The 24,427-nt window shown below is 53.2% G+C and overlaps 1 protein-coding gene across 1 annotated transcript in view; it reads right to left on the minus strand.

Annotated features, from left to right (window-relative positions):
- The window catches only part of GRIK3 (glutamate ionotropic receptor kainate type subunit 3), a 199,776-nt gene extending 175,607 nt beyond the window's left edge, over nt 1-24,169 (minus strand). Inside the window, exon 1 of the mRNA XM_036351957.1 lies at nt 23,676-24,169. Coding sequence (XP_036207850.1) covers nt 23,676-23,790 — 115 coding nt within the window. The 5' untranslated portion in view covers nt 23,791-24,169. The remainder of the gene's footprint in view (nt 1-23,675) is intronic.
- Nucleotides 24,170-24,427: the final 258 nt, after the last annotated feature.

Here is a 24,427-nt window from a genome sequence, read left to right on the forward strand (position 1 = left end):
GTTACCAGAGTTCGAAGAAATGTCAGATTCTCAGAGAAGAAGATTTTAATTAGGTTAGAGTTGTCTCCAAAAAGTACTAAAATTAAGTATGAATCCATAATGCATGGCATCATAGCTAATGGTATGCAAATTGGGCTGGGCTGAGGCAGGAAGTTGGGCAATCACAGTAATTGGGAAAAATGTCCCCTGGCCTGCAGCCACAGTCCCAATGTTGCTAATGGGAGGGGGTAGGGGCAGGGTAGGCGTGGGGGAGCTTTGAGGGGAGCAGCCAATGTCCTGATAATGAAGAGGGGACAAGTACTAGGACTGCCCAGCAGGGCTACCCCAGTGACGTGGTAGTCACGTGCTTATTGAGAGAACACATACACCTGGGGGGAGGGGCCAGCTCCGCTGGAGTCCAACTTCTTTGGGGGTGACAGGGGTTTCCCTGCGGCTGGGCCTTTGAAACAGGGAGTTGGGGTGCAGCTGTAACACAGGGAAGAGGCGGCTCTGCAGAATTCAGATCCAAGGATGTGAATTCGAGTCTTGCCTGTTTCATCAGCCAGCTGTGTGACCTGGACCACCACCCAGGCTGGACCTCTCTTCGCTCAGGTACAAATTAAAGGAGACGACTTCGGACTGTTCCAGTCCTCAGAGCTGCCGGAGGGTCAGAGGAGTTGTCAACAAGTTTAGAGCTGTGCAAACGGATGTTTGTTCTTTTTATTTTCATGTTTATTCTTGAGAAGAATAAATAAGAGGTAACGTCTCCTGAGTGCTTTCTATGCATCGGGCAATGTATCCACCTCGATCCTTTCTACAGACCAAGGGAGGCTGGGACACAGAAAGGGTGACAGATGAGAAGTGGTGACTCCAGGATTCAAGCCCAGAGAGTCTGACTCAAGAACCTACTCTATTATCAGCTCTGCTGAGAGAGCCCTTAGAGACGGAGGGAAGGGGCACGATTCTTACGTACACAGGACAACAGACATAACCAGGGCACCCAGAGAAGCTGGGGACATGCGTGATCACCAGCTATCATACACCTAGGAAGCACCCAGGAGTCACCTGCCCTGACTGACTGACAAGTACTTTCTGGGCCTCAGTTTTCCCATCTGCACCACGTTTATCCTGCTGGTCCAGCAGCTCCCAGATGCTTTCCAGCTCCAAAGCATTGTTTGCACCAAGCAGTCCAGCACTACAGAAAAATGCTCGGGGCTGGAGTCAGAGATTACAGGTGATCTGCTTGACCTCAGTTTTCTCATCTGTAAAATGGAAAGACTAATAGTTTTTGCTTCCTAACATTGCTGTGAGGATTAAATTATTGAGACAATGATGATGTTAGCTTAGAAGCACTGAGCTCTATGTATCAGGCACTGTTCTAAGCACAGTACACGTATTAGCTCATTTAATCCTTACCAGCTAAAAGCAGCCAGTGCTTATACGGTACTCATACGTGCCAGGCACATGGTGCTTATCCACAGCAACTCAATCTGTTCCATGACCCCTTTTCATCTCCATTTTACAGATGGAGAAACGGAAGCGCAGAGAAGTTCAAGAGCCAGGGTTTGAACCTAATCAGAGGGGCCCCAGTACCAGCTCTGCTGCTTCATCCAATGCCTGTATGTTTAGCACAGCACCTGCCTTTTCTAAGCATGCAGTACAGGATGTTGTTGTGCCTAAGGGGGGTGAAAAGTTAACTTCAAACAGAGCATTAAATAATGTTACCCAGGGGAAGCTCCCAGCACACAACAGGAGCTCAAAAACTGTCACGTGAATGGATGAGTGAATGAATGAGTGAGTGAATGAATAGTGAGTGAGTTTAAGGGATGACCCTGTGACTATTCTGGCTCCTGATTCTTCCAAGCAGGGAGGCTGGTGCTGTAACTGGCTTTCATTCCCCCAGCAGGGCTGCTCATGATGGTCTCGGGGCCTAGGAGGATGCCTGGGAGCAGTGGTGGCTGAGGGTCCAGTGTGCCCTGCAAGCAAAACTGTCCTTGGAGCCCTGGGTCAATGGATCAACCGTCCCCTCAGGGTACCCACATGGCCTGGGCCAGAGGCAGCCCTGGCGGCAGTCCCAGGAATTCTGAGTCCTGTCCAGGCAGGTTGTGTCCTGGGCAGCGGCCCCTGGTAGTGGGACGCAGAGAAGAAAAATGGGACGGGAAATGGGCACCAAGGATGTTGAGATGTAAAAAGTATAAAGCTCTTCCTTTGTGCGGGAATGAGTGCCAGGGGGCCAATGCCTATTGAGTTTTCATCAAAGTAATTTATTGATCAATGCAGCTAACATGGCTAGTTCAGCGATTTTGAAAAAAAATAACCATGTGTTGGATGCGAGGAGCACTTTATGGGATTGTGGTGAGCGGGGCCGGGCAGAATCACCTGTGTTTTATGGCCTTCTGGGAACTGGGCCCTGGCAGTTACATCACCGTGGCTTTATCTTCATGACACAAAAACACTGGGATGGAGAGAAGAACGATGGACCAATCTTCCAGGTGTTCAGTCTACCTGGCAGCAAATATCAAGACATTTCTGGGCAAGGTCATAGCAATGAGCCTGAGACCCTCGAGGCAGGGATAAAGGTGATGGGGTAGAAGATGCCCAGGAAATGGAGCTGCACACTTACTAAGCACCTACTATTGACCATGACCTGAGCGAAGTGCTATGGCACACACCATATTTCTCCATGTTTTCCGACGGGCAAAACCAGGCTGGCACTGTGTTCCCAAGGTCGCGGAGCCACTGAGAGGTGAAGGCACGATTCGCATCCAGATCTGACTTGAGGACTTTCACAATCCAGCTCTCACTAGTGTGCCCTTTGGATAGGTGACCTGGCCCCACTGAACCTCAGTTTCTTCCCGTGCAATTTGGGGAGTCCCCGTCCTGTCCTGCCTGCTGAGCTCACTGTAGAGAACATTGAAGGACACAGAGTGAGTGGACTTGGCATTCCAGAGACAAGTCCATGGGCAGCCCCAAGTACCAAGGACGTAGGAGCCCCACTTGGTCCAGAACTTAATCTGCTTGCTTAGAAAGCTAGAGGTTCTTCAGAGAACACATCTCCCCAATTCATCTGTTTCCCACTGCCACCTGGCTCCAAGGGGCCACCAGTGATAATGCCATCCGGGACCTGGGCGAGGCTGAGCTTACCAGCACTGTTCTAGGCTGGCGGCTGGCACTTGCTTTGCTAAATTTTTCTTCTGCAGCCACCTCCTGACAATGTCCACGAGGGGCTCTTGCCATGACACCAGACAGCCCACACTCTCACTACAGGTCCCCCCTCCCACCCACCTGTAGCCTGGCCAGGGTGAGGGTGCCCAGCACCTCACGCCTGCCTGGGTGGGGGGCACAGCCTCTGCCCTCCTTCCCAGCCCCCAGCAAGCAGAAGTGGCAGCTTTGTGGAGCTTCCTACTTTGTATGGCCCCTTGGAGCCTGGAGGGAGTGGGGAAAGGAGTGTGTCTGTGTGGCCTATTATCCAGGCCCAATTAGTCGCTGGGACTGTGTCGTCGGAGTGATGGGCCCGCGGCCACTGCGAGGACTGCGGGGAGCGAACAAGGACGGAGGTTGTTAAAATGCTCCTCCTGCAGAGCTCAGATGCCTGCACCAGGTCCTGGCGCCTCAAACACATGGGAACGTGAAGGGACGCACAGCGGGTTTCTGCCTGGCACATGTTAACCGAACTCCCGGTAATGCTGCCCTGGAGATACACAGCAGCGCGGAGCCAGCCAGGCACCAGAGAAGGAAAGAACCAGAAGCATCCTAAACAGACCACTGTCCGCTCTGGAGGAGGGGGAGCGGTGTCCCCACCTGGCCCCATCAAGCCCCTCGGGGATTCAATTTGATTTGTGGGGCACTTGCTAACTGGCTACTGCGGGCCTGGCTTGGGGCAGCTGCTGGACTACACAGGGAACTGAGATGGAGCCAGGCAGACCAGCGTGCGAACCTTGGTGCCTACACTTCACCAGGGCTCAGGCCCCTCATCTGGAAAGTGGGGATAACTGCACCCACCTTAGGGTTGCTGTGAGGGTTAAATGAGATGGAAAAGGCCTCGATGGCAGTAGCTGTTATTACCAATAGGAATGAGATTAGGGCCTTGCCTTTGAGAAGCTCCTGGTCCAAAGTGGGGTCAGGGACTCAGTGCCTGTGGGAGCCACTGGGAAGCCTACAATAAGGCAGGTCCAGGAGGGAGAGAAAAATATTTGAAATGAGTGGTTCTCTTAGCCTCTCTCTTGTTTCCTCCTGATCATACAACACAGGCACACAAAATATTTTACTTTTCCCTCTTAACTCTACAGCACATGCATGATAGTAAATGGCCCCGATGCAGGGGACGCACTATAGGGCGAGGTGGGGCCTGTGGCATGTGGGAATGTGGGAACAGAAGCTGGAAATCCAAAATTTTATATAAAAAATTCCGTTTTTTTAATGTTGGCTAACTCACCTTAAAAAAAACTAATTCAACTTAAAATTAAATTTATATGTGTTGGGGGGGGGGGGAGGGAGCGAGCCTAGAAACAGAGTTCAGAAAGAGAATTCCTTGAATTTTAGGCTAAGGAGTTTGTTTTCAAGAGAGTAGATAGGTTTCGCTGTTGGTATTGCTTTAATAACAAAATATAAAAACAGTCCGGGGCAAACACAATCATAGGTCCATAAGCTTCAATGTTGTGAGCTCCAGGGCCTCGAGGAAGACTAGTGGGGGGAAAAATTATTTTTGCACCAGTGAGAAGTGCTCTGAAAATGAAGCGGGGGAAAGGCTCCAGGGGGCCTTGGGAAGGTCGTGACCAACTGCCTAGTGCATCAGAGGAGGCTTCCTGGAGGAGGTGAGACTTGCCACAGGACATGAGGTATGAGACAGAAGAAATTCAGCAGGAGGCCAAGGAGGAGAAGGCGTGCCAGGTGGGAAGCACAGAATGCAGAAGCATGGGAGTCACAAACAGTTCTGCCTGCCTGGAGTGGATCATGGTTCTGTATGAGAACGGGTCCTGGAAATTGAAAGGAAAGGGAAGCATAGCCCAACAGAGCCGTGTGGGCTGCCACTCCCACCCTGCCGCAGCCGTCCTGGGGACAGGGGCCCCTGCACCTGCCCTGCAGGCCGAGGTTTCCCTCCTCCCACCAAGGCAGCTCCACCTCAGTGGGCGAAGGGGCTTCAGCCACAGGGAAGCTCCTGGTTCTTGGAGACTCCTAAGGAAAAAAACTGAGAATAGAGCCCCTTCCTTGGGCCTCGCTGCCACGTCGTCAGTGGGGTGTAGGACTTGCAGAAGGCCTGGCTGGGCAACCAGACGCCCAGGACCGGCCTGCCTGCTGGAGGAGGCACTGAGGAGAGCAGTCCCCCCCTCCCCCCACCCGCCGAGGAGTGCTCACCACCTTGGGTGCCAGGAGACAGAATACTTCTAGGGGTTTTCTGGTCAAAACGGAGAGGCATGAAATGGTGCTGGAGGCCCAGCTGAGCTTGCGGACAGTCTGATGTGGCATTCACTGATGGAGGTCTCACAAAACAGATACATAGTTCTAGGACTGGACCACGCATGCGTGTCATGGCCTGGCCTCCAGTGCTCAGGCCTGGGGCAAAGGGATCGCCAGGCTTCTGCGAAGGGCTTTAGACCAGGAGTCAGGACACATGGTGTCTAACCCATCGTCCATTCTGTCTCCACATCTCCCTGTCCTTTCTCACCTGGACTACTTAAACAGGTTCTTTTAAAAAATATATGTTTTTATTGATTTCAGAGAGGAAGGGAGAGGGAGAGAGAATCATTGATTGGCTACTTCCTGCACACCCCGCACCAAGGATCGAGCCCACAACCCAGGCATGCACTCAGACGGGGAATCAAACCGTGACCTCCTGGTTCATAGGTTGATGCTCAACCAGTGAGCCACACAGGCTAGGCTTAAACAGCTTCTTGATGGCCCCTCAGCTTCCACTTGTACCCACTGCTGTCACATCACATAGACATCAGGACAACTTTCCATATATATACATCTGATTATGCTGCTCCCCTTCACATAGTCCTCAATGGCTCCCTAGTGCCTTGAGATAAAGTCCAGCCTCCTTGCCTTGGCTTGTCCAGCCTGCTGTGAGGCCCACCACTCAGGCCTTATCCCTTTTGTTCACTCCATTCACACTGGACTTCCTTAAGGTCTTTAAACACTAGTTTGAAACATGAAATTGTTGATGTTTGACCTACAAAATTGGTAGTTTATGTGGTCCAGCTTAACACAACTGTCTGCCCCTCAGGCATTTGTGTGTGCTATTCCCTCTACCTAGAAAACATCCCTCCCTCCCGCCCATTGCTTTCACCTAACTGTCCCTCAGGTCTCAGTCCAAATGTCACCTCCTCAGGGAAGTCTTTCCTGATGTCCCCTGGCAGCCTGCACTTCCCTTCTGTAACTCCCTTTGAACTTGCAATGGCTTTGATATCTGTCTTTCTGCCAGACAGCAAGCTCCATGAGGGCAAGGATCATGCCCATCTTGCTCACCCTTGTAATCACAGCACTTGGCACGGGGCTGGCGTATAGTAGGTACTCAATAAGGTCTCGTTGAGGAAACAACTGCCTGTGGGAATGAGTGGACACAGCGCCACCCTGACCAGCTGTATGACTTTAGACTATCCACCATTTTTAGACATCAGTTTCTACACCTACGGAAAAGGTAATCATACATCAGAGAGATGTGAAAATTAAATGAAATCAGGCACCCCGGCATATTTGGCATTATACGGCTCAAAACGTTGACGGCAGGGCTTTCTCTGTTGGCTGCAGCACCCAGTTTCCTTCCTGACCTGACCCATGGGCACTGCCAAGGGATGAAGTGCTGAAGGAGACATGCAGGGAAGAGCCTGGTAAGAGTATTCCTTGCAACCATGAAGCTCAGACTTCATGGCATTTGTATCATGTGGAGCAGGCATAGCCCTGGCCTTTCAGGGCGCTGAGGAAGCCTGGATTTTTATAGCACCTCTAGCTGCACAGCTGGGGATGCCTAGAACACCAGAGTGAAAGCAAATCTGTTCTTGAATATCTCCTATAACAGGAAGTTCACTACTCCCCACGGTATCTTATTTTATCTTCAAATAGCACTGACTATGAGATAGCTTGCATTGAATCAAAGTCTGCCTTCTTGGACTATCACCCACTGGCCCCAATTCTCTTTACTGGGGCCTCTGAAACCAGGTTTGCTCCCTCTCCCACGCTGCAGCCCTCCGAGATTTAGAGATGACCACGGCTGCCCTCACGTCTCCCAGCTCTGGTCTTTGAGCATCCTCTGTGGCACTTCATCTCCATGCCTGTTCAATGGGGGCAGCACGTGCTGTACTTTCCTTCTCTCTGGGTGGGGCTGAGACTGGTAAGGAGGAAGCATTAGCATTTTTGCTCTGAGTGGGGTTGCAGGACCCCCAGGCCTTTCTCACTACGGGCCTTAGATCCAGGTCTGGAATCAAAGTAGCTCACAGGAAAAGCCACCTTCTGGCGGGTGAGTCAGGCTCTAAGGCTGTCTGCCCTCCTCGGCCTCTGGGAGAGATTAATGCCCACACTGACAAATCACTCCAATGTATTAGGTAGATAAAGAAATTGATTATTCCATAAATTACTGTCTCCATGAAAAAAAGTCCCAATTTTTTAAAAGAGAAAATATTATAAATCTGTCCAAGACCTTGTGAGCAAAATTGTAGCCATTTCAGTTTAATTGTCTGAGAGCTTCTTTGCTACAGCCCCAGAAGAAAAGTCCCTGAAGCTACTGGCTTCCAATCTAGCTGCTCCCTCCCGAACTCCACAAATAGCCGTGTCAGATCCGGGACGAGGCGGATTTACATTGTAGCAGGAAGGCTCTGGATCAGCCAGAAAGAAACACTTTCTCACCCAGGAGACAGATCCGTATCCTTCAGAAACTCCAAATAGGATACTAACCCCTGCCCCTACCGTTCCCCTTCCTCCTTACACCGGTGCACACCCCATCTGGACATGTTAAGGTCCAGTTCTGCCAGGAGACAGAGAACTGGCCCAAAAGAACCCTGAGCAGGGCTTGAGGATGGCGTGCGACAGGTCAGGAGAGAAAGAGTTCTCAGAACAACAGCAGCGACAGAATGGCTGCGAAGGGGCAAGGACAAGAAGGAGGGCGGGAGGGAAGGGTGACAGGGAAGAGCGGTGGTTGTGCTGGGTGGGTTTTCACTTGCCTCTCCTCTCTGAGCCTCAGTGCTCCTCCCCAGCACACAGGAGGATGAGGGAGATCCAGTGCAGGGCTCTGGCCTGAACTGTACGGACCTAAACGTTCAAGCAGCCACAGCTATCCCGGCAGGTCAGCTTCTTGGACCTACGTGAGGCCATTCAGATGCCAGCAGGTCCAGGAACACTGCTCCGTGTCCCTGGGCTGCGGCAATCCCCTGCTCTGCATGCTCTGCAGTACACAGAGTGGACGCTCAGAAATGTTCTGTGAAGCAATGAGTCAGCCCAGAGTCCACGTGAAGAAGACAGGAAACAAACAATTACAAACAGCATAAAAATAGCCACATTTCCAAAGCAGATTTCTCTGATTCTGTGAATCCAAGCAGGAGCAGCAACAACCCCAGTCCCCCCTTACTGAGCTGTCTCGAGTCAGGGCCCCTGGAGTACCCTACTTAGTAAGCCCCCTTCCTCCCTGCCCATTTCAGATCGTTCCAGCTGCTGTATGACTTCAAGGTGCTATCTTGCCTCCTAAATCCCTGCAGCCCATTCACCTAAACCTTACTCCTCGTTCAGAGGCAAAAGCCAATTCCCCTAACTCTTATCCCTCCAAGACTCTTAGCCTCCTGTGCCCTTTGGCTTCTAGTCCAGGAGTTCCGGCCAACTCTCAGTCCCCAGTGGTGGACAAAAGCTCCCCTTCGCTCTTGAGGCATGCTGAGGTCACTTTCCTATGTGGGAGAGACCTTTGTCAACGCCCAGCCCAGTCACAAGGCTTCTCAGACACATGCAGGTGGTGGAGCACCTGGTACCGCTGGGTTCTTTGGGGAGTGCCACAAAGCTGTGACACATTTAATTCCCATTACCTGAACAAAAAGTAATTTTATTTACTACTAGCAGAAAACACAGTTCTATTACAGGTGTGCAGGGCTCTGCAACTCGAGAAATAATACCCCACAAAAATACTTTCAAGAAATCACATTTAGCAGGATAAAGACAGATAACACATGCCTACTTACCAAATGCAATGTGAGAGATGATGCTGACAAGCTGAGCAGAGACTCTTGGTATCAGGTGTGATATTTGACAACGGAATAGTCACTCGTTTTGTCATCTGCTATTGCTCCCTAGCAGACAAGCCATACAAGGCACAACAGGTTTAAGAACCATTTATGAGGGGCTGGGGGAGGGAGGGAGAAAATTCTATCCATTCACTTCATTTTCTTTTTCTGTGAGATACTCAATTTGAATGGCCACAATAACAGCTCTTACTAGCCCACTGTGTCTGCTAAACACCTCAGCCCGGCTTATGAACAGCAGAGTCCTAGAGGAATAGCATTTGGAAAAAGAATGCCTGTTTCGCAAGACCTTACAATAACCACATCACCCTTACTGGAGAAGTCAGCGTGTAGGAGGCGCCCACTCACTACCCGAGGGCCTGGCCGCTCTCCGTGGTGCTGAACTCAGAGGTTGGGGTGAACCTTAATTTCCCTGCTTCTCGCCAAAACACACAGGGTGTATCATGATCTACTTTTATAAACACATGTGAATCTGATTTGTACTTCTCCCTCAACATGGAAAAAAGGTTTTATAACTCTGTTTTGCCACAGTGGAAAAATCTAGTCTCCTTATCTTTCTTAAGGATGAAAATTTAAAACCTATAGTGTGTGTGTGTGTGTGTGTGTGTGTGTGTGTGTGTGTGTGTGTGTGTGTAGGGGGGTGTAACAGGAAGTGGATGGAATTTTCCTAATAGACTGGGGGTTAGAGACCCATGTTTTCGTATTATCTTCCTCATGGCTCACCAGGTGTGTGACTCCAGTCATTTCCCCCTTCATTTCTCTGTATCCCAATCTGTGAAAGAAAAGAGTGGGGACAGGGAGTGCACTCCTGCGGCCAATATTTGGGGTGCCTCCACTTATGTTCTCCATGGGCTCAGAGACTGTCCAACAGGATGAGCTTGCCTGGCCTCCTCCGACACAGAAAGACTTTCTGGATCCAGAGAAAGACACAGGCTCAGCCACTTTTGCAAGAAGCTAGGAATTCTATTTCTGCTCAACTCTTCCCCAGCCCTCAGTCCCCATGGACCAGCCATAATTCAGCTAAACCTGCGAGTTCACCCATATTTTATTTACTGATTCGATGTTACGAGACAAGTAAAATAGACGGCTGTCACCTTTATTAAACTGAGCAGGAAAAATGGCCATGTAGGCAACAGGCTCTTTCTGCTCATAATGTGTCACCTGTTTCCTTGGGAAGGGAAGCAAGAAAGGGGAGGGCCTGGCCTCAGGGGTGGTCCTGGTCCTGCCATGTTCAGGAGGCTACACTGCAAACCTGTACTGCCCTCACTCTCAGCTATACTAATGCAGTGCACAGATGAGCCCAGTCAGTCAGGAATTGGGGCCATCACTTAAAGAATTGGGGTAAAGAATGGCTGTTGAGCCCCAATTTTGGAAGCCTGTGCTATAGAAACAAACCTCCAATTGGCTGCCTCTTACAAGTACACAAACACATACATGTGCACACATTCACATTCCCCAGAACCCAGGGTGGATGGTGGATATGTTCCCAGTGTTAAACGGCCCAGGCTGACTGTCTATACAGCCTGAAGCTCCAGGTTAAGTGACAACCTCGCTTTCCATAAAGCTGTCATGTAGTCCTGTTGCCTACACAACCTATCGGGATCCAGAGATATGGGGACGACAGGAAAAGAGGAGGCCTGTCCCATGCCTGGTGGCAGCTCAGTGATACAGCCACAGCCCTGCCAGGCAGCTGTCCTGAGTGACCAGCCTATTAAGGAAGGGACAGCAGACGTTCCCTTCCTTGGTTCAGCTCTGAGCAGCAGAGATGCCGAGGGGAGGGTGGGAAGGAGGGAGGGCTGAAGCCAGAAAAGGCAGGTAGAGCATGGTGTTTTCTTCCGTCTTTTATTGAAGTAGACAACTTGTGTCTCTCTCAAGAGGAGCATTCTGAGATGAACCAGACAACAGATATGAAGGCCAAGCCTAGACCAAGCCTGAGAAAGAAGAGCCCATTGCGCTGTATTCTCCAGCTCTTCCCAACAGTCTACATGGAAAAGGTCTTAGCTGATGGAGCGGAAGAAACATGGACACTATTAGGACACAGTCTTCATCCAAGACGCTAACACAATGTCTTCCATGAAATCCTGTTGACAATGTGGAAAATGCGTTGAGCTGAATGACAGGGTAGTTAGATTGTCTTACATTCAAATGACTGTATTCATCAATGCATTCATTTATTCAACAAATGGTCATTAATCACCTACAAGGTGCCCCACATAGTGTTAGATGCATTGGACAAGTCAGCTTTGGCCCATGCATGTACAGGTAACCAAGCATTACAGTACAGAAAGTGCTATGACAAGGAAGTTCAGGGCACTGTGGGGATTCACAGAAGGAGGTGGGAGTCAAGAAAGGCTTCTTGGAGGGAAAGACATGTTTGCTGAGACCTGAGAGGTAACTAGAAGCTGGCACAGAGTATGAGGGAAGGCATAGTGCCTCCTGGGCACTATGGATGTTCAGTACAACGGAGCTGAGAAGTTGTGTGAGGCAAAGTGGAACAGTGTGTGAGTCTGGAGATGCCAACCAGGGCAGGTGATAAAGGGCCTGAGAACATGAGGAAGCCAATGGGATTTCAAAGCTGGTTAAAGTGTAAGGTAGTCATGAGTCCAAGACCACTGAATAAAGCCAACAGACTCTGACACTGGTCATGTCCTGACTAACATATGGATGGCAGACATAGCTGAAGTGAGAGAGAATGTTCATCCCAGGCTCAGATGGCACAAAGCATACCAGACAACGGAAAGGGAGCCACAGAAGCATCACTGCCCAGAGCAGTGGTTCCCAACCCCAACCATACTGCAGGCCAATAACCACCCAACCTCTTTGGGAGGCCAGGGAGGAAGGAGACAGTGAAATTCATGCCTACCTCCTGGGGACGGAGGGAAGGGAACAGGCTTTGGTGCTCCAGAAACAAAGAGAAGAATAACCACCCAAGGGTTCAATAATAGGGTTTACTAGGGATAAATGACAGGTCCTGCCTTTAGGCTCAAAAGATCAACTGCCAAAGAGAGGATGAGAGAAGTTATAGATCAGCAGCGATGCCTGTGGAAAAGACCTCGTGATCTCATGGGATCACCAGCTCAGTATAAATCAACAGAGTGAAACGGCTGCTGACAGGCTAGAATCATCTGGGGCTGTATAACTAGATCTGAGGAGGTGAGGAGCTTACTGGTTTCAATACACAAGCAGTACTATGATTAGCTCTCGACACCACGCCGGAAGAATTGGCATCTGTAATCCAGAGAAATACCTTTACATTTCTGTAGGGCTTCATTGTGGGACAGAGAGCAAACTGGAACCAGAACCAGTGGGCAGGGCGATCATAATTGTAAGATCATAAATGTAATGGGTTACATTCAGTGAGCTCTTACATGGCTATGGTCTAAACTTTACATGCACGAACTAATTTAGTCCTTACAAAAACCTGGTGAGGCAGGTTCTACCATTATTACTCTTATTTTTCAAAATTAAGTAATGTGCCCAAGATCACACAGGTGGGAAGGGATGGAGGAGGCTTTCAAACGCAGGCTGTCGATTGCAGGACCTGTGAGCTCCTCCACAATGCCGGATTGCTGAAACGTATTGAGAGCTTCCTTTGTTCCGAGTAAGTGAATTCTCACGTGATCCCACGAGATCAAATCTTTCATTATCCCCCTTTTGCAGATGAGAACATCTAGGTTTAAAGAAGTGAAGTGACTTACCCAAAGTGACAGAGCCTGGAGGGAGAGAATCAGAGTTTAAAGTCCAAAGAACTTATATACATATACGCAGAGCCCATGGACACAGACCATAGTGTGGTGAAGGCCTGGGGTGGGGCAGGGACTGGGTGGAGAGGGGCAAAGAGGGGAGAATGGGGGACATCTGTAATACTGTCAACATTTTATATATCTACACTAATAAAAGAGAAACATGGTAATTGGCGTACAACCACTACCCTTTTCATTGGCTAATCAGCAAGATATGCAAATTAACTGTCAGCCAAGATGGCGGCCGGCAGCCAGGCAGCTTGAAACTAACATGAGGCTTGCTTGCCTCAGTGACGGAGGATCGTTGGAGGAAACCAACGTTCCCCGCCTGCGGCTGCAGGCCTCTGAGCAGGCAGTTTAAGAAACATTGTAACAAATACCGCTGGACTTCAGCCAGCAGTTTTGCAACATTGTAAGCAAAGGCCAGAAACCTACTTTCAGCCGCGGAGGCCTAAGAGCTGGAGCCAAGCTTCAAGGTAAAGCTGGCCCAGAATAAAAAAAAAAAAAAAGAAAAAAAGGAGCGGTTGGGAACTTCAGTCACTCCCAGCCTGAAAACAACCCTCAGCCCCTCACCCAGACTGGCCAGGCACCCCAGTGGGGACCCCCACCCTGATCCAGGACACCCTTCAGGGCAAACCAGCCGGCCCCACCCATGCACCAGGCCTCTACCCTATATAGTAAAAGGGTAATATGCCTCCTGGCACCGGGATCAGTGTGACAGGGGGCAGTGCCCAAACCCCCTGATCGCCCTGCGGCTCTGTGTGTGACAGAGGGTGGGGCCCCAACCCCCTGAGCAGCCCTGCTCTGTGCCTGATAGGGGGTCGCTCCCCAACCCCCCCCCCCCACGGGCCCTGCTCTGTGTGTGATGGGGTAGAGCCATAACCTCCCCATCGGCCCTGCCCTGAGTGTGAGAGTGGCGGCGCCCCAACCCCCTGATTGGCCCTGCTCTGTGGGTGATAGAGGGCGGTGCCCCAACCCCCTGATGGGCCCTGCTCTATGTGTGAGGGGGGCAGCACCCCAACCCCGATTGGCCCTGCTCTGTGCGTGGCAGGGGGTGGCGCCGCAACCTCCCCATCGACCCTGCCTTGAGTGTGACAGGGGACGGTGCCCCAACCCCCCAATTGGCCCTACCCTGAGCGTGACTGAGGGTGGCATCACAACCTCCCAATCTGCCCTGCTCTGTGCATGACGGGGCGGTGCCCCAACTCCCCAACCGGCCCTGCTCTGAGCCCGACCAGGGGCTGCACCTAGGGATTGGGCCTGCCCTCTGCCACCCGGGAGCAGGCCTAAGCCAGCAGGCTGTTATCTCCCGAGGGGTCCCAGACTGCGAGAGGGCACAGGCTGGGCTGAGGGACCCCCCTCCCCCCCGAGTGCACAAATTTTTGTGCACCGGGCCTCTAGTATATATATATGCAGCTCCCGCCAGTCACCTCCCACAGAGGCACCAGGCTGGCCAAAGTGGGTGCCAGTGCTTCCCTCCCCACCCCCTGCTTACCCATCGCCCCACTGGTCACCCCACAGATAGCCCTGATTGCCGGCCAGGCCTAGGGACCCTACCCATGCATGAATTTCGTGCATCGGGCCTCTAGTATATATATATATATATGAGCTTAAAGTCAGACAGACTTCAGAACCTACATTTTCTTTTTTTTTTTTTTAAATATATTTTATTGATTTTTTACAGAGAGGAAGGGAGAGAGATAGAGAGTTAGAAACATCAATGAGAGAGAAACATCAATCAGCTGCCTCCTGCACATCTCCTACTGGGGATGTGCCCGCAACCCAGGTACATGCCCTTGACCGGAATCGAACCCGGGACCTTTCAGTCCGCAGGCCGACGCTCTATCCACTGAGCCAAACCAGCTTGGCAGAACCTACATTTTCAATGTCCAAGTTACACTGCCTTCCCTGGAACTGCAGGAAGACAAGTTTGAGGGGGAAATTTGCAACAAAGATGGGAAGGGGCCAAAACATTTGCAATCAGGAACAAAGCAAGGTCAAAAGTGGTGAGCTTTCTTTTACAGGTGGTGTTCAATCAGAGACGAGACATGCACCTGCTAAAGGTACTGTGCCTTAGAACAGTGGTTCTCAAAGTGTGGTCCTCAGATGAACAGCATCAGCATTATCTCTGAACCTGTTAAAATGCAAATTCTCAAGCCTTGGCCTGAACGCACTGAATCAGAAGCTGTGAGGGCGGGGCCCAGCAGTCTGTATTTTACTGAACGCTCCAAGTGACTCTTATGCATGCTAATGTTTGGGAATCAGAGGCCTGGAATGACCCCCGGGTCTCTCTTCAGCCTGGATTCTGTAATTCTTCACCATAGCAGGGAAATGTGATGCCCGGAGCCCTGGGAAGTCCGTGGCTGCCTGCTCCTGCTTTTCCGCCCAATTGGGCAGGCTTTTCGGAATAGCATATTTCAGTTCTGCAAAGCAGATGCAGGAAGGCTTTGCAGAAGTCTCCCTTGTTCGCATCTTTAAAGAGCTCATCCCTGCAGTTGTTCTGAGAACTCTATAAACCCCCTTCCATCGGCAGCCTGTCTGCACCAGCCCCTTTAATAGTGCAAGACTTAGTTGTCTCCTATGGATTGGAACCCTCTGCACATAAACAAGAATTCTAGCTCCTTCTTGCTCCTCTTTTCCCCTCTGCCTTTCTTCACCACCATTCAGCATGGAACCAAAGGATTTGGAGTCGAGCCGCCACTCCTCCGCGCAGGTCTCCCCCCCCCCCCCATCTCATTTTCTCCCATCTGAATGATCACTATGGGGACTCTCTACTCCCTGGCTTTTGCCGCAGCCTCATTACCTGCTGTCTCTCAGCAGAGCCAGCAGTGTCTCATCCCCGGGGGCCCAGCCTCCAGCCAAAGACCCTCTCTGGGCTGCACCTGCTAAGGGGCAAGGACAAGAAGGAGGAAATTTACTACTAGCTGCCTGCCCAGCAAGCCAGATTGGACTCCCCATCCAAGGACTGATGAGGACTCCCTGGACCAATCCCTCAAGAGCATCCCATAACCAGAATCATCCAATCTCTAGATCCATGCAAAATGCATTTCAGTGAAAATGCTGCAAATGTAGGGAAAAACCAGCACCCTGTGGCGGCAGGTGCGTGAGAAATAACAGGCCCGGGGGAGTCTGGGAGCTGACATCCAGGAAGGACACCTCTCCTGCTCCCTAGCATGGTGGGTAACTGTCACAGGCTGGTAATTCCACTGCAGGCACATGGGTATGTGGGTAGTGGGCAAACACCACATTTTAAGCTGCATGGAATACTGAGCAAGAGGGTTGGCATAAGGCACAGGGTGCATGAGAAGCAGACAGCCTCAGAGCTCACAGTCTGATGGTGGAGACATGGCCTCCACCCTTGGGGAATCCTCTTCTCCTAACATTTATTAAGCATTAGGCCCTATGCAAAGAGCTGTATATATTTTATCTCCTTTAATCCTCACACTAATCCGATGAAGAAGGTGCTGTAAGATTCAACCATATGACATTTTTGTAGGTCGAACACCTCTGACTATAGATTAAACTAACATTAATAATTCCATCTTACAGATGAAGAAATGGAGGCTCAGAGGTAAAGTGACTTACCCAAGGTCACACAGCAAGGCTATATTAGACTCACATTCAAACTCAGGTCCACCCCATTTCATCAAAGCGAAGTGCCAAGAAAGAAAAAAATCAAGTAAACTCAGACATGACTTGTGAGACACGCTGATTTTAAAGATGTTCAACTGTGTGTGTGTGTGTGTGTGTGTGTGTGTGTGTGTGTGTTCTTAGAATCAATAAGATATATTATTTCATTCCAAAAAAGGCATTCTGCCTCTTGGTAGTGATGAGGGAGAGGTGGCCTTAGGTACCCTTGGGCAGCTCCATGGCATAACACAATGCACTAGACACTCACAAGCAACACTATAACCAAGGTCGATGAGCATTAGTAAACAAGGCCTAAAGGTCAGAGGAAGCAAGGAGAGGGACGTGGAAAGGTGACCTTTGAGGAGAGGGGAGTGACAGGCTGGAGCAGGAGGTAGAGTGGACCCTGGAGGTAATTCCAAAGGAAAGACAGCAAGATAAGGGGGGCAGGGTGCTCTGGGCACGGCTGCTACAATATGTGCCTAACGGGAGACCAAAGCAAACTCAGAATGGCCTGCTGTCCTCAAACCCAGGCCCCTCACCCTCAATCCAGTGTCCTCTCTCCCAATCACAACTTGGTTAAGATGTTGTCTCTGGAGCACAAGAAAACATGGACTCCATGAGCAAACACAGGTGATGGTGGAGGCCAGTGAGGCACCGAGGGGCACAAAGCTTAAGGAGGCACTCGCTCTCACGTCCAGTTATGCAAATGCAAGGTTGCCACTTGAGAGCCTCCTGAAATCCTGTTCTTCAGCTGTCTCACAAACCTCACCCTAGTCCTGGCCCTGCGCGTGTCAGACTCCTCAAACAACAAAAGGAGAAAAGCTGATCTCTGGACAGCATGTACGCTTTTTTGAAAAGACGTCACACCTATTTGACTCTATGAGGCAGGCAGTATCATCCCCATTTTACAGATAAGGAAACTGAGGCCCTAGAAAACAACACAATCTCTCTGATTGTGCCTGTCTCAAATCTGTCACCTCTGTAGGGGCTCTGAGTAGTGCAGCTTCCCCCACTTCTAGAACAGTTCAGTCCCTGGCAGCCACCATTGTCCTAGCCACTCCGTGTCCCCCTGGAGAAGGAACATGGTTGGAAAGAAGGGTTCAGTCTTCCTGATGGGGAAGGGTGAATTGGGAAGCTCTTGCACCCAGGTCCCCACACCCTACCTATACTGTCTGTAGGACAGCAATGCACATTCCAGGGCCCAGTGTCAGTGGGCCTTACCCTCATATTGTCCCCCAAACTCGATTCCTAGCAAGGCAGGCTCTATTTAGAAGGTTAGGATGTGACTTTTTTGCTTACAAATAAAATGACCATAAGACCTATTAGCCTGGAAAGGATGTTGAAGGGAAGAGGGAACAGGATTGGCGAGGGGAAAGGAGGTCACAGAAGGAGTAGAGAATAAAAAACTAATTCACCAGCTACCTTCTCTGGCCAGGTCACTAGCTGATGGGGATGGAGGTGAGGGGAAGACACAGACATGAGGCCCTGGGGTTTCCTCAAGGCTCTGACGATGTCTTCGAGAACAACCGAATGGCTGCCAGGGGACATGTAAGGTGGAGTCCCCAGAGCAGAGGCATTCCTGGGGGGGGGGGAGGGAGGAGTGGCCACACTCAAGGGCGAGTCCAAGCTTCGTTTCAGGCTTGGATTAAAGTGCTGGGCAGAGTGCAGAAGGCTGAACAAGGTGGGGTGTAGTCACAATAAGAATGTGTGCTGGCGGCAGGGGTGGGAAACCACCCATACCCTCCCTCTCAAGGAAGCATATCTGCCACATGGCCCATCAGCAAGGACAGTGTGACTGGCACGGGGAGGGTTAATTTCACACAGCTCACAGCTATCCCCTACAGCCCACCCCGCCCCACTCAGCACCCAGAACCACGGGGGTGGGGCATTGCACTCAGCTGCCTGTAAAAAGCATTGTTGTCTATCTCCCAACTCCACAGGCAGCTAAAAGCACAGACCTCTGGAGTCAGGCTGACAGCAGGTGAGTTCTTATCCTGCCTTATCACTTACTGGCTGTGTGAGCTTGGACAAGTGACTTCACCACATTTAGTTCTCTCATCTGCAAAATGGGAATAATGCCTGCAGGGTGGTACAGACTAAATAAGCTGATGGGGGAAATGCAACAGCTACACTTATTGAACATGCACTATTCACCCACGTCACTAGCCATTGTGTGAAAAGCACTTAGCACAGTGCCTAGCAGTGAATACGGGCTCAAATAACTTGGGGCCAGTGTACTGTTGTTGTTTTACTTATTTGTGCTGCAGACCAAGGTGGGTTCCCAGGCAGGAGACATGGCCCAACCAGCCACCTGGGCACAGACACACTGCCCCCTGGTGCAACTGCTGGGGATCAGCACCTGGAAGAAGAGCAATTCAAGCCCAGAAGCTCACACAAGGCCCCCATCGGCATCAATCAGGCCCTGGGCCCACCCACCCAGCCAAAGCTCCAACCCCATCACACCAGCCTGGGGAAGACAAGCGGGGCCTGCTGGGTGCCGGCCCCAGAGGAAGAGCCCTGAGCCTGGAGCTGCAGTCCTCTCTGTTGCCAGGCAGGGCCTGGGAGCTCCGGGCTCCCCTCTGCTGCTGCCCAGCCAAGTGGAGCAGCGGCTTCCTCTGTTCCCTCTGGAGGGTCTTGAGCAAGCAAAGCGGGGCTCAGGCTAAAACCATGGGAGGCAGAGGCAAGGGCAGCCGTTAGTTACAGGGTGGGGGAAGCTTGGCCTCTGTGGTTGAACACAACCACATCTCCCCCTAAAAGAGCACCCCAAGCAGTCCTGCAGCCTCTTCTACATACAACCCTGCACCTCCCCCAAGAGGAGAGGTTGTTCTAGTGCCCACAGGGGCATCCGTGCCTCTCCCACCCTCCACACCCCCTCCCCTCCTCCGCCACGGAGTGGACTCTGTTTCCTGGGGCAGGGACAGAGAGTGCTCATGGAACGCAGTGACTCAGTAAGGCCCACAAAGGATCCTAAAAGCAGCTAAGCAGCCTTGCTTTCTTGAAGGGGGAGGGGATAAGGAGTGGCCCCTGAAAAGTCCTTCCAAATAACACAGCAGGGCTGGGCTTCTGAAATCAGCTGGTGTGCCCCAGGGAGGGGGATGCAGTGACCTCGGAAGGGTCTAGTGAGGACTCGGTGCCTGCATAAACCCCAGTTCATCCTGACGTCAAGAGACTATTTAGCGCAGCACAAGGCAGGCATCAAGAAGAAATTAAACTCCAGCTTGAGAAGGAGGGATGCCTGGGCTGACAGGAGCAGCTGGGCTAGAAAGTGGAGGCAGAAATTCCTCAAGTTAATGCTTTCTAAGGCCCCTCCGGCCACTCCCAGGTCTGAAGCTATTTACTTCCAGGGGGGGAAACCCCTATTGATCTTCATTCAGCTCCTGTCTGCTTCTACAAGGCCGTGATGTTTCAGCACATCAGCAGTCACTGCGAGAAATTCCTCATTGTTTTACAGGCAGCGGCTCCCAAACTCAGGAGACAAATGTTCAGGACCATTTGGGTGAAATCATGGGAGGAGATGCAGACGGGGCTGGTTTGGGAACTCTGGGGGAGGGGACCTCACTCCCCTGGGACAGACTGCAGGTGCCTGCTGGGCCCCCCAGCCGAGGATCAGGGGGCCTCATAGCTCCAATCTACTTCGCCTGTAGATGCTCAGAGAGTCGGGAGCTGAGCCAGCCCTTCCCTCCACCCCTGCGCCCCCCCCACACACACACACACACACACACACACACACACACACACACACACCTGCTTTTATGTCTCTGCAGTCATTTGGCTCTGAACCTCACCCCTGGCTGGCTGGAGATCAGCACCATCCATTCGAGCTTCCCAGCTGCTGCCACCGCTGTCTGATTCCCTTTTCAAATTCCAGGCTGGCCCTCGATCCTACAGTATGTATGTAACATGAGGGAGCCTCATGAAACACAACGAATCTAAGCAACAGATCTACAAGGGTGCCGACATCCCCGCCAGCCTGCACTAAAGGGAACCTGGAAGCCTCGGAATAGCCCGGACCATCACGGCCAACCCAACAGTTTACAGATCGGGAAACAGGCTCAATCAAGGTTAGGAGGGAGGGTATGATCTGAACAAGGTGGCCCAGTAAACTGGCAGAAGATAGAGCAAAAAACCCAGGGCTCCTGGCTCCCAGGCTAAGGCCCCTCCACTTCAGGTTCTGAGTCATGTAACCAGGAAATCCAGGTCCCCACATGAGGTCACTGAGCCCTCTGGCTGAGAAGACCCATGCATTCAACAGCTTTCCATGAGCTAAGACCAGCATCCAGCTGAACAATAATAGCGATGATAATAACGGTAACAAAATACTGAACAGTACGCCTTGAAAACCTTCAGTGAGCAGTACCTGGTAATCACACGCAGAATACATCTTCCACATATTCATATAAAATAATCAATGATCATTTTTCCACCCGCAGACTACAATCCAATTACTCTCTCTCCCTCACTCTCCTTTGTTACTTGCAAACCATCCAAGCAATCAATGCCTTGACCTCTTCCTCTGATAGACACAATTACAAAAAGACAGAGCAATGCAATTCATCTATTCAAGACGGATTGTTTGAACACTCTGTCACACTGCTGAGCGATCCATCTCCTTGTCTAAGAGGAAATTTCAGCCCCCAAAAGAGGCACAAAGAGAGGGGGCGGTACACTGCTCCCCGGCCCACAGAGCCCTTTGCACACCTGCAGGGAACCCTCTGCCTGGCTGGTGCTCGCCACGCCTGCCTGCCTGCCTGCCTGCCTGCTGAAGGAGGAATCGGAATCGGCTCCAAGCGGCTCAGGCACCCGTCTCAGGAACCACAGCACACTTCTGAGCCCAATTTCTGGGACCTCAATTCCTGCAGCTCCCACCAGAGTCTGGAGATCACAGCGGTGGGGAGGGAGGAGAAAAGGGAGGTGGCACGGGGCCCAGCAAGGGCGGTATTTTTGGGTTTCAGCAAGAGAATCTTTCTCTCTCTGTGCTGTGTCCACTGTAGTTCCCTGACGCCAGCTGAGGCTTGAGCCTGGGCTCAGAAGGATGGGAGTTCAACTCCCCAGGAAGCTCCAGAGAAGCCCAGTGGCCCCGGAGCCTTCCCATCCTCCGTCCAGGCTGGCACGGCTCTGGTGGTCACACTTGGCATGCGCACAGCACCCCAGTCCTCGGGCTGAAAATCAAATGGGGCCAGACTCTCGGATATAAATGGCCTGGGCCGACACGCTAATTAATCCTGGGGCTTAATACGAAGAAGATTAGAAGAGAAGAGGGCTTTGCCATCCTTAATTGCATTATTACACACTGAACCCAAGAAAGGGCAGGCGGGCTTGAGGCTTCCCCTCAGGGCAGTGTGGAGTCCCCTGGTGCAAGTCAATTTCACAGCATGAGGGGCAGGTGAGGGACATGGTCCTGCCCCCTTCCGCTCCTTCTTCCAGGGCTGGCCTCCCCTGCTCCTGTCTTCCTGGGCCCCCAAAGACCTCCATCCCTAAGGCTGGGCTGGGAGCATGCCCATCCCACCCCTGCAGAGGAAAGAGGATCCTGCAATGCGTGAGCTGAGCACATAGCACCTTTCCTCCCCCCTTTTCTCCCGGGGGTACCCTACTATGCAGGCCCCCCCCAAAAAAAAACAGAGGGAGGGAAGAAGGGAATAAAGAAAGGGCTGGCCCACTACTACGGGGCTGCGTGCCCCTAGAATGGTGACCAAACTGGGCACTGGGGCAGAGACAGAAGATATTTTTGGCTTGCCAGGAACACCCTGGATTGCAAAGGGTTTAAGCCTGAAGTGAGGGCTGTCCGCAGAGCATAGTGACTGGGCTCCTCTGCCTCCCCGTGTGCACCTGCCGGGATCCTGGGCATGGAACGAAAGCCCCAGCCAGGGCAGTGCGTCTACTACCATCCAGACAGCGAGTGCCAGAGAGTCCGGGATCCAGGAGAGAGCTACGGAGGAGACAGGTTCCCACGATCTGACCACCTCCTGGGAAAATCCTCAAGTACGAAACCAAACCCGACATAGGTTCCCTGCGCCCTCTGGCAACCCAGGGGCCGCACCTGGAGAAGAGCCACAGGGGAGGAAGGTAGCTCTGGCTCAGCAAAGCTCTGCCCGCCTCGTGCCAGACACTGGTGGTGGCGCCTCGCGAACCCAGGAGGCCCAGGTCTCCGGTCTGGCGGCGGGTGCAGGGCCTGCATGATGGAGGCTCCCGCGTCGCCAGGCGCGGCCCAGCCCGCGGACAAGCAGCGCCCCCCCCCCCACCTCGCCCCCGCACAGCCCAGAGCAATGCCTTCAGGGTGCTGGGGCGGCCACAACAAAGTTAAAGCCGGAGTGAGAGTCTCTGGCAAGGAGAGATGCGGAGACGCAGGAGCCCCAGAAAGCTGCGCGCAGCCCCGCCAGCAGCCGCCAGCTGCGGGGGGATTTCCGCTAACTTTACAAACCACTCGCGTCCCTCTCCTCGCCTTCCCTCTCCGCGTAGGGCCGGCTCGATTGCTCCCTTCCCCCACCTGCGCTGCCCCCAGGCCGGAGAGGCCTCCGCCGCGAACCGCACGGCTGCCGCTCCTCTGCCCCACGCCATGGGGCTGAATGCGGGCCACCGACGCCAAGGGCGGCCACCGGGAGAGGAGCTGGCTGCCCCGTCATGCGAAGCTGTACCCTGCGTCCCCGCCGCGGCCGCTAGAGCCATGCCCTCGGCAGGGACGAGGGGCCCAGGGGGAGCGAGGAGGGAAGAGAAGTTGGCACCTTCCCCAGGGCTCCCGCTCCGCAGAGAAGCGGGTCCCAGAACTCGGTCTGCAGCCGGTCGCGCTGGCAGTCGCCGGGAACTGCGCCCGCTCCTCGGGTTGGGGCTGGAACGCTTCGCTGCCCTCTGTGAGGTCTGGCCTCCCGGGAGCGCGCCAAGGGCCCCTCGCCCTCGCCCCTCGCCCCCCGCGGCCCGGCCGCCTCCTCCCCAATAAGTAAGGCCTGTGACCCCGGCTTTGGAACTTTGTCCTCAGCAGAAAGAGCTCCAGGTGGTCATCCGGCCCTGACCGCCAGGAAGGGTTGGAAAAATCCCTTGGGGTCGTGTCCAGAGGCCCCCATTCCCGCCCCCGCCCGGCGCACGGAGACCCCCGGCTCTGGGGAGCTCTTACCGATCCGGATGACGTGGGGCATCCCGCGCGAGTCCGGGATCCAAAAGGCGCACACGAGGAGCCCGGCCCAGTATTCCCAAACCAGTCTCCGGAGGCGCCGCCAGGGAGCGGTCATCGTTGGGCGCCGCCGAGCGTGCCCGGGGCGCGGCCGTGGCGGGCTCCCTGGGGCGGCAGCTCTAGGCGCGGGCGCGCAGCAGCCCCCGAGGCGCCGCCTGGCCCAGCTGCCCGGCTCCCGAGCGCCCAAGCGAGTAGGGGGTGCCCCGCAGCGCCGCGCACATCTTACTGGGGGGCCGCCCCACCGGCGCCTGCCCCGCCCGGCTGCCGCCCACGGGCCGCCCGCTAGCGAGGCTCCTGTGCTCCGCCCGAGCTCCGCTCGGACTCGGCTCCTGCTCGCGTCGGTTCGGCTCCCGCGCGGGCTCCCACCTGCCCGGGCTGCCGGGCGCTGGCGGGCGGGCTGCACGCGTCTCGGCCGCTCCTCCTCCAGCCGCCGCCGATGCTATCGCCCCGGCTCTCACAAAGCCCCGGAGTGGAGTTGCACGCGCGCACACACTCCCTCCCAGCCCCCTCCCCGCGCCCTGCTTCCCGCCTCCCGCGCCGCCCGCGCTCCCTCCGCGCACTCCCTCGCGCACACACACTTCACACTCACACCCGCCAAGGCTACACTCGCGCGCTCACACCTGCGCAGGGGGCGGGGAAGGGGATCCTGGACGCTGTTTGGAGGGACGCCCCAAGAAACGAGGACTCTCCTCAAT

This window comes from Myotis myotis, unplaced genomic scaffold (genome assembly GCF_014108235.1).
Source record: "Myotis myotis isolate mMyoMyo1 unplaced genomic scaffold, mMyoMyo1.p scaffold_m19_p_2, whole genome shotgun sequence".
NCBI lineage: Eukaryota > Metazoa > Chordata > Mammalia > Chiroptera > Vespertilionidae > Myotis > Myotis myotis.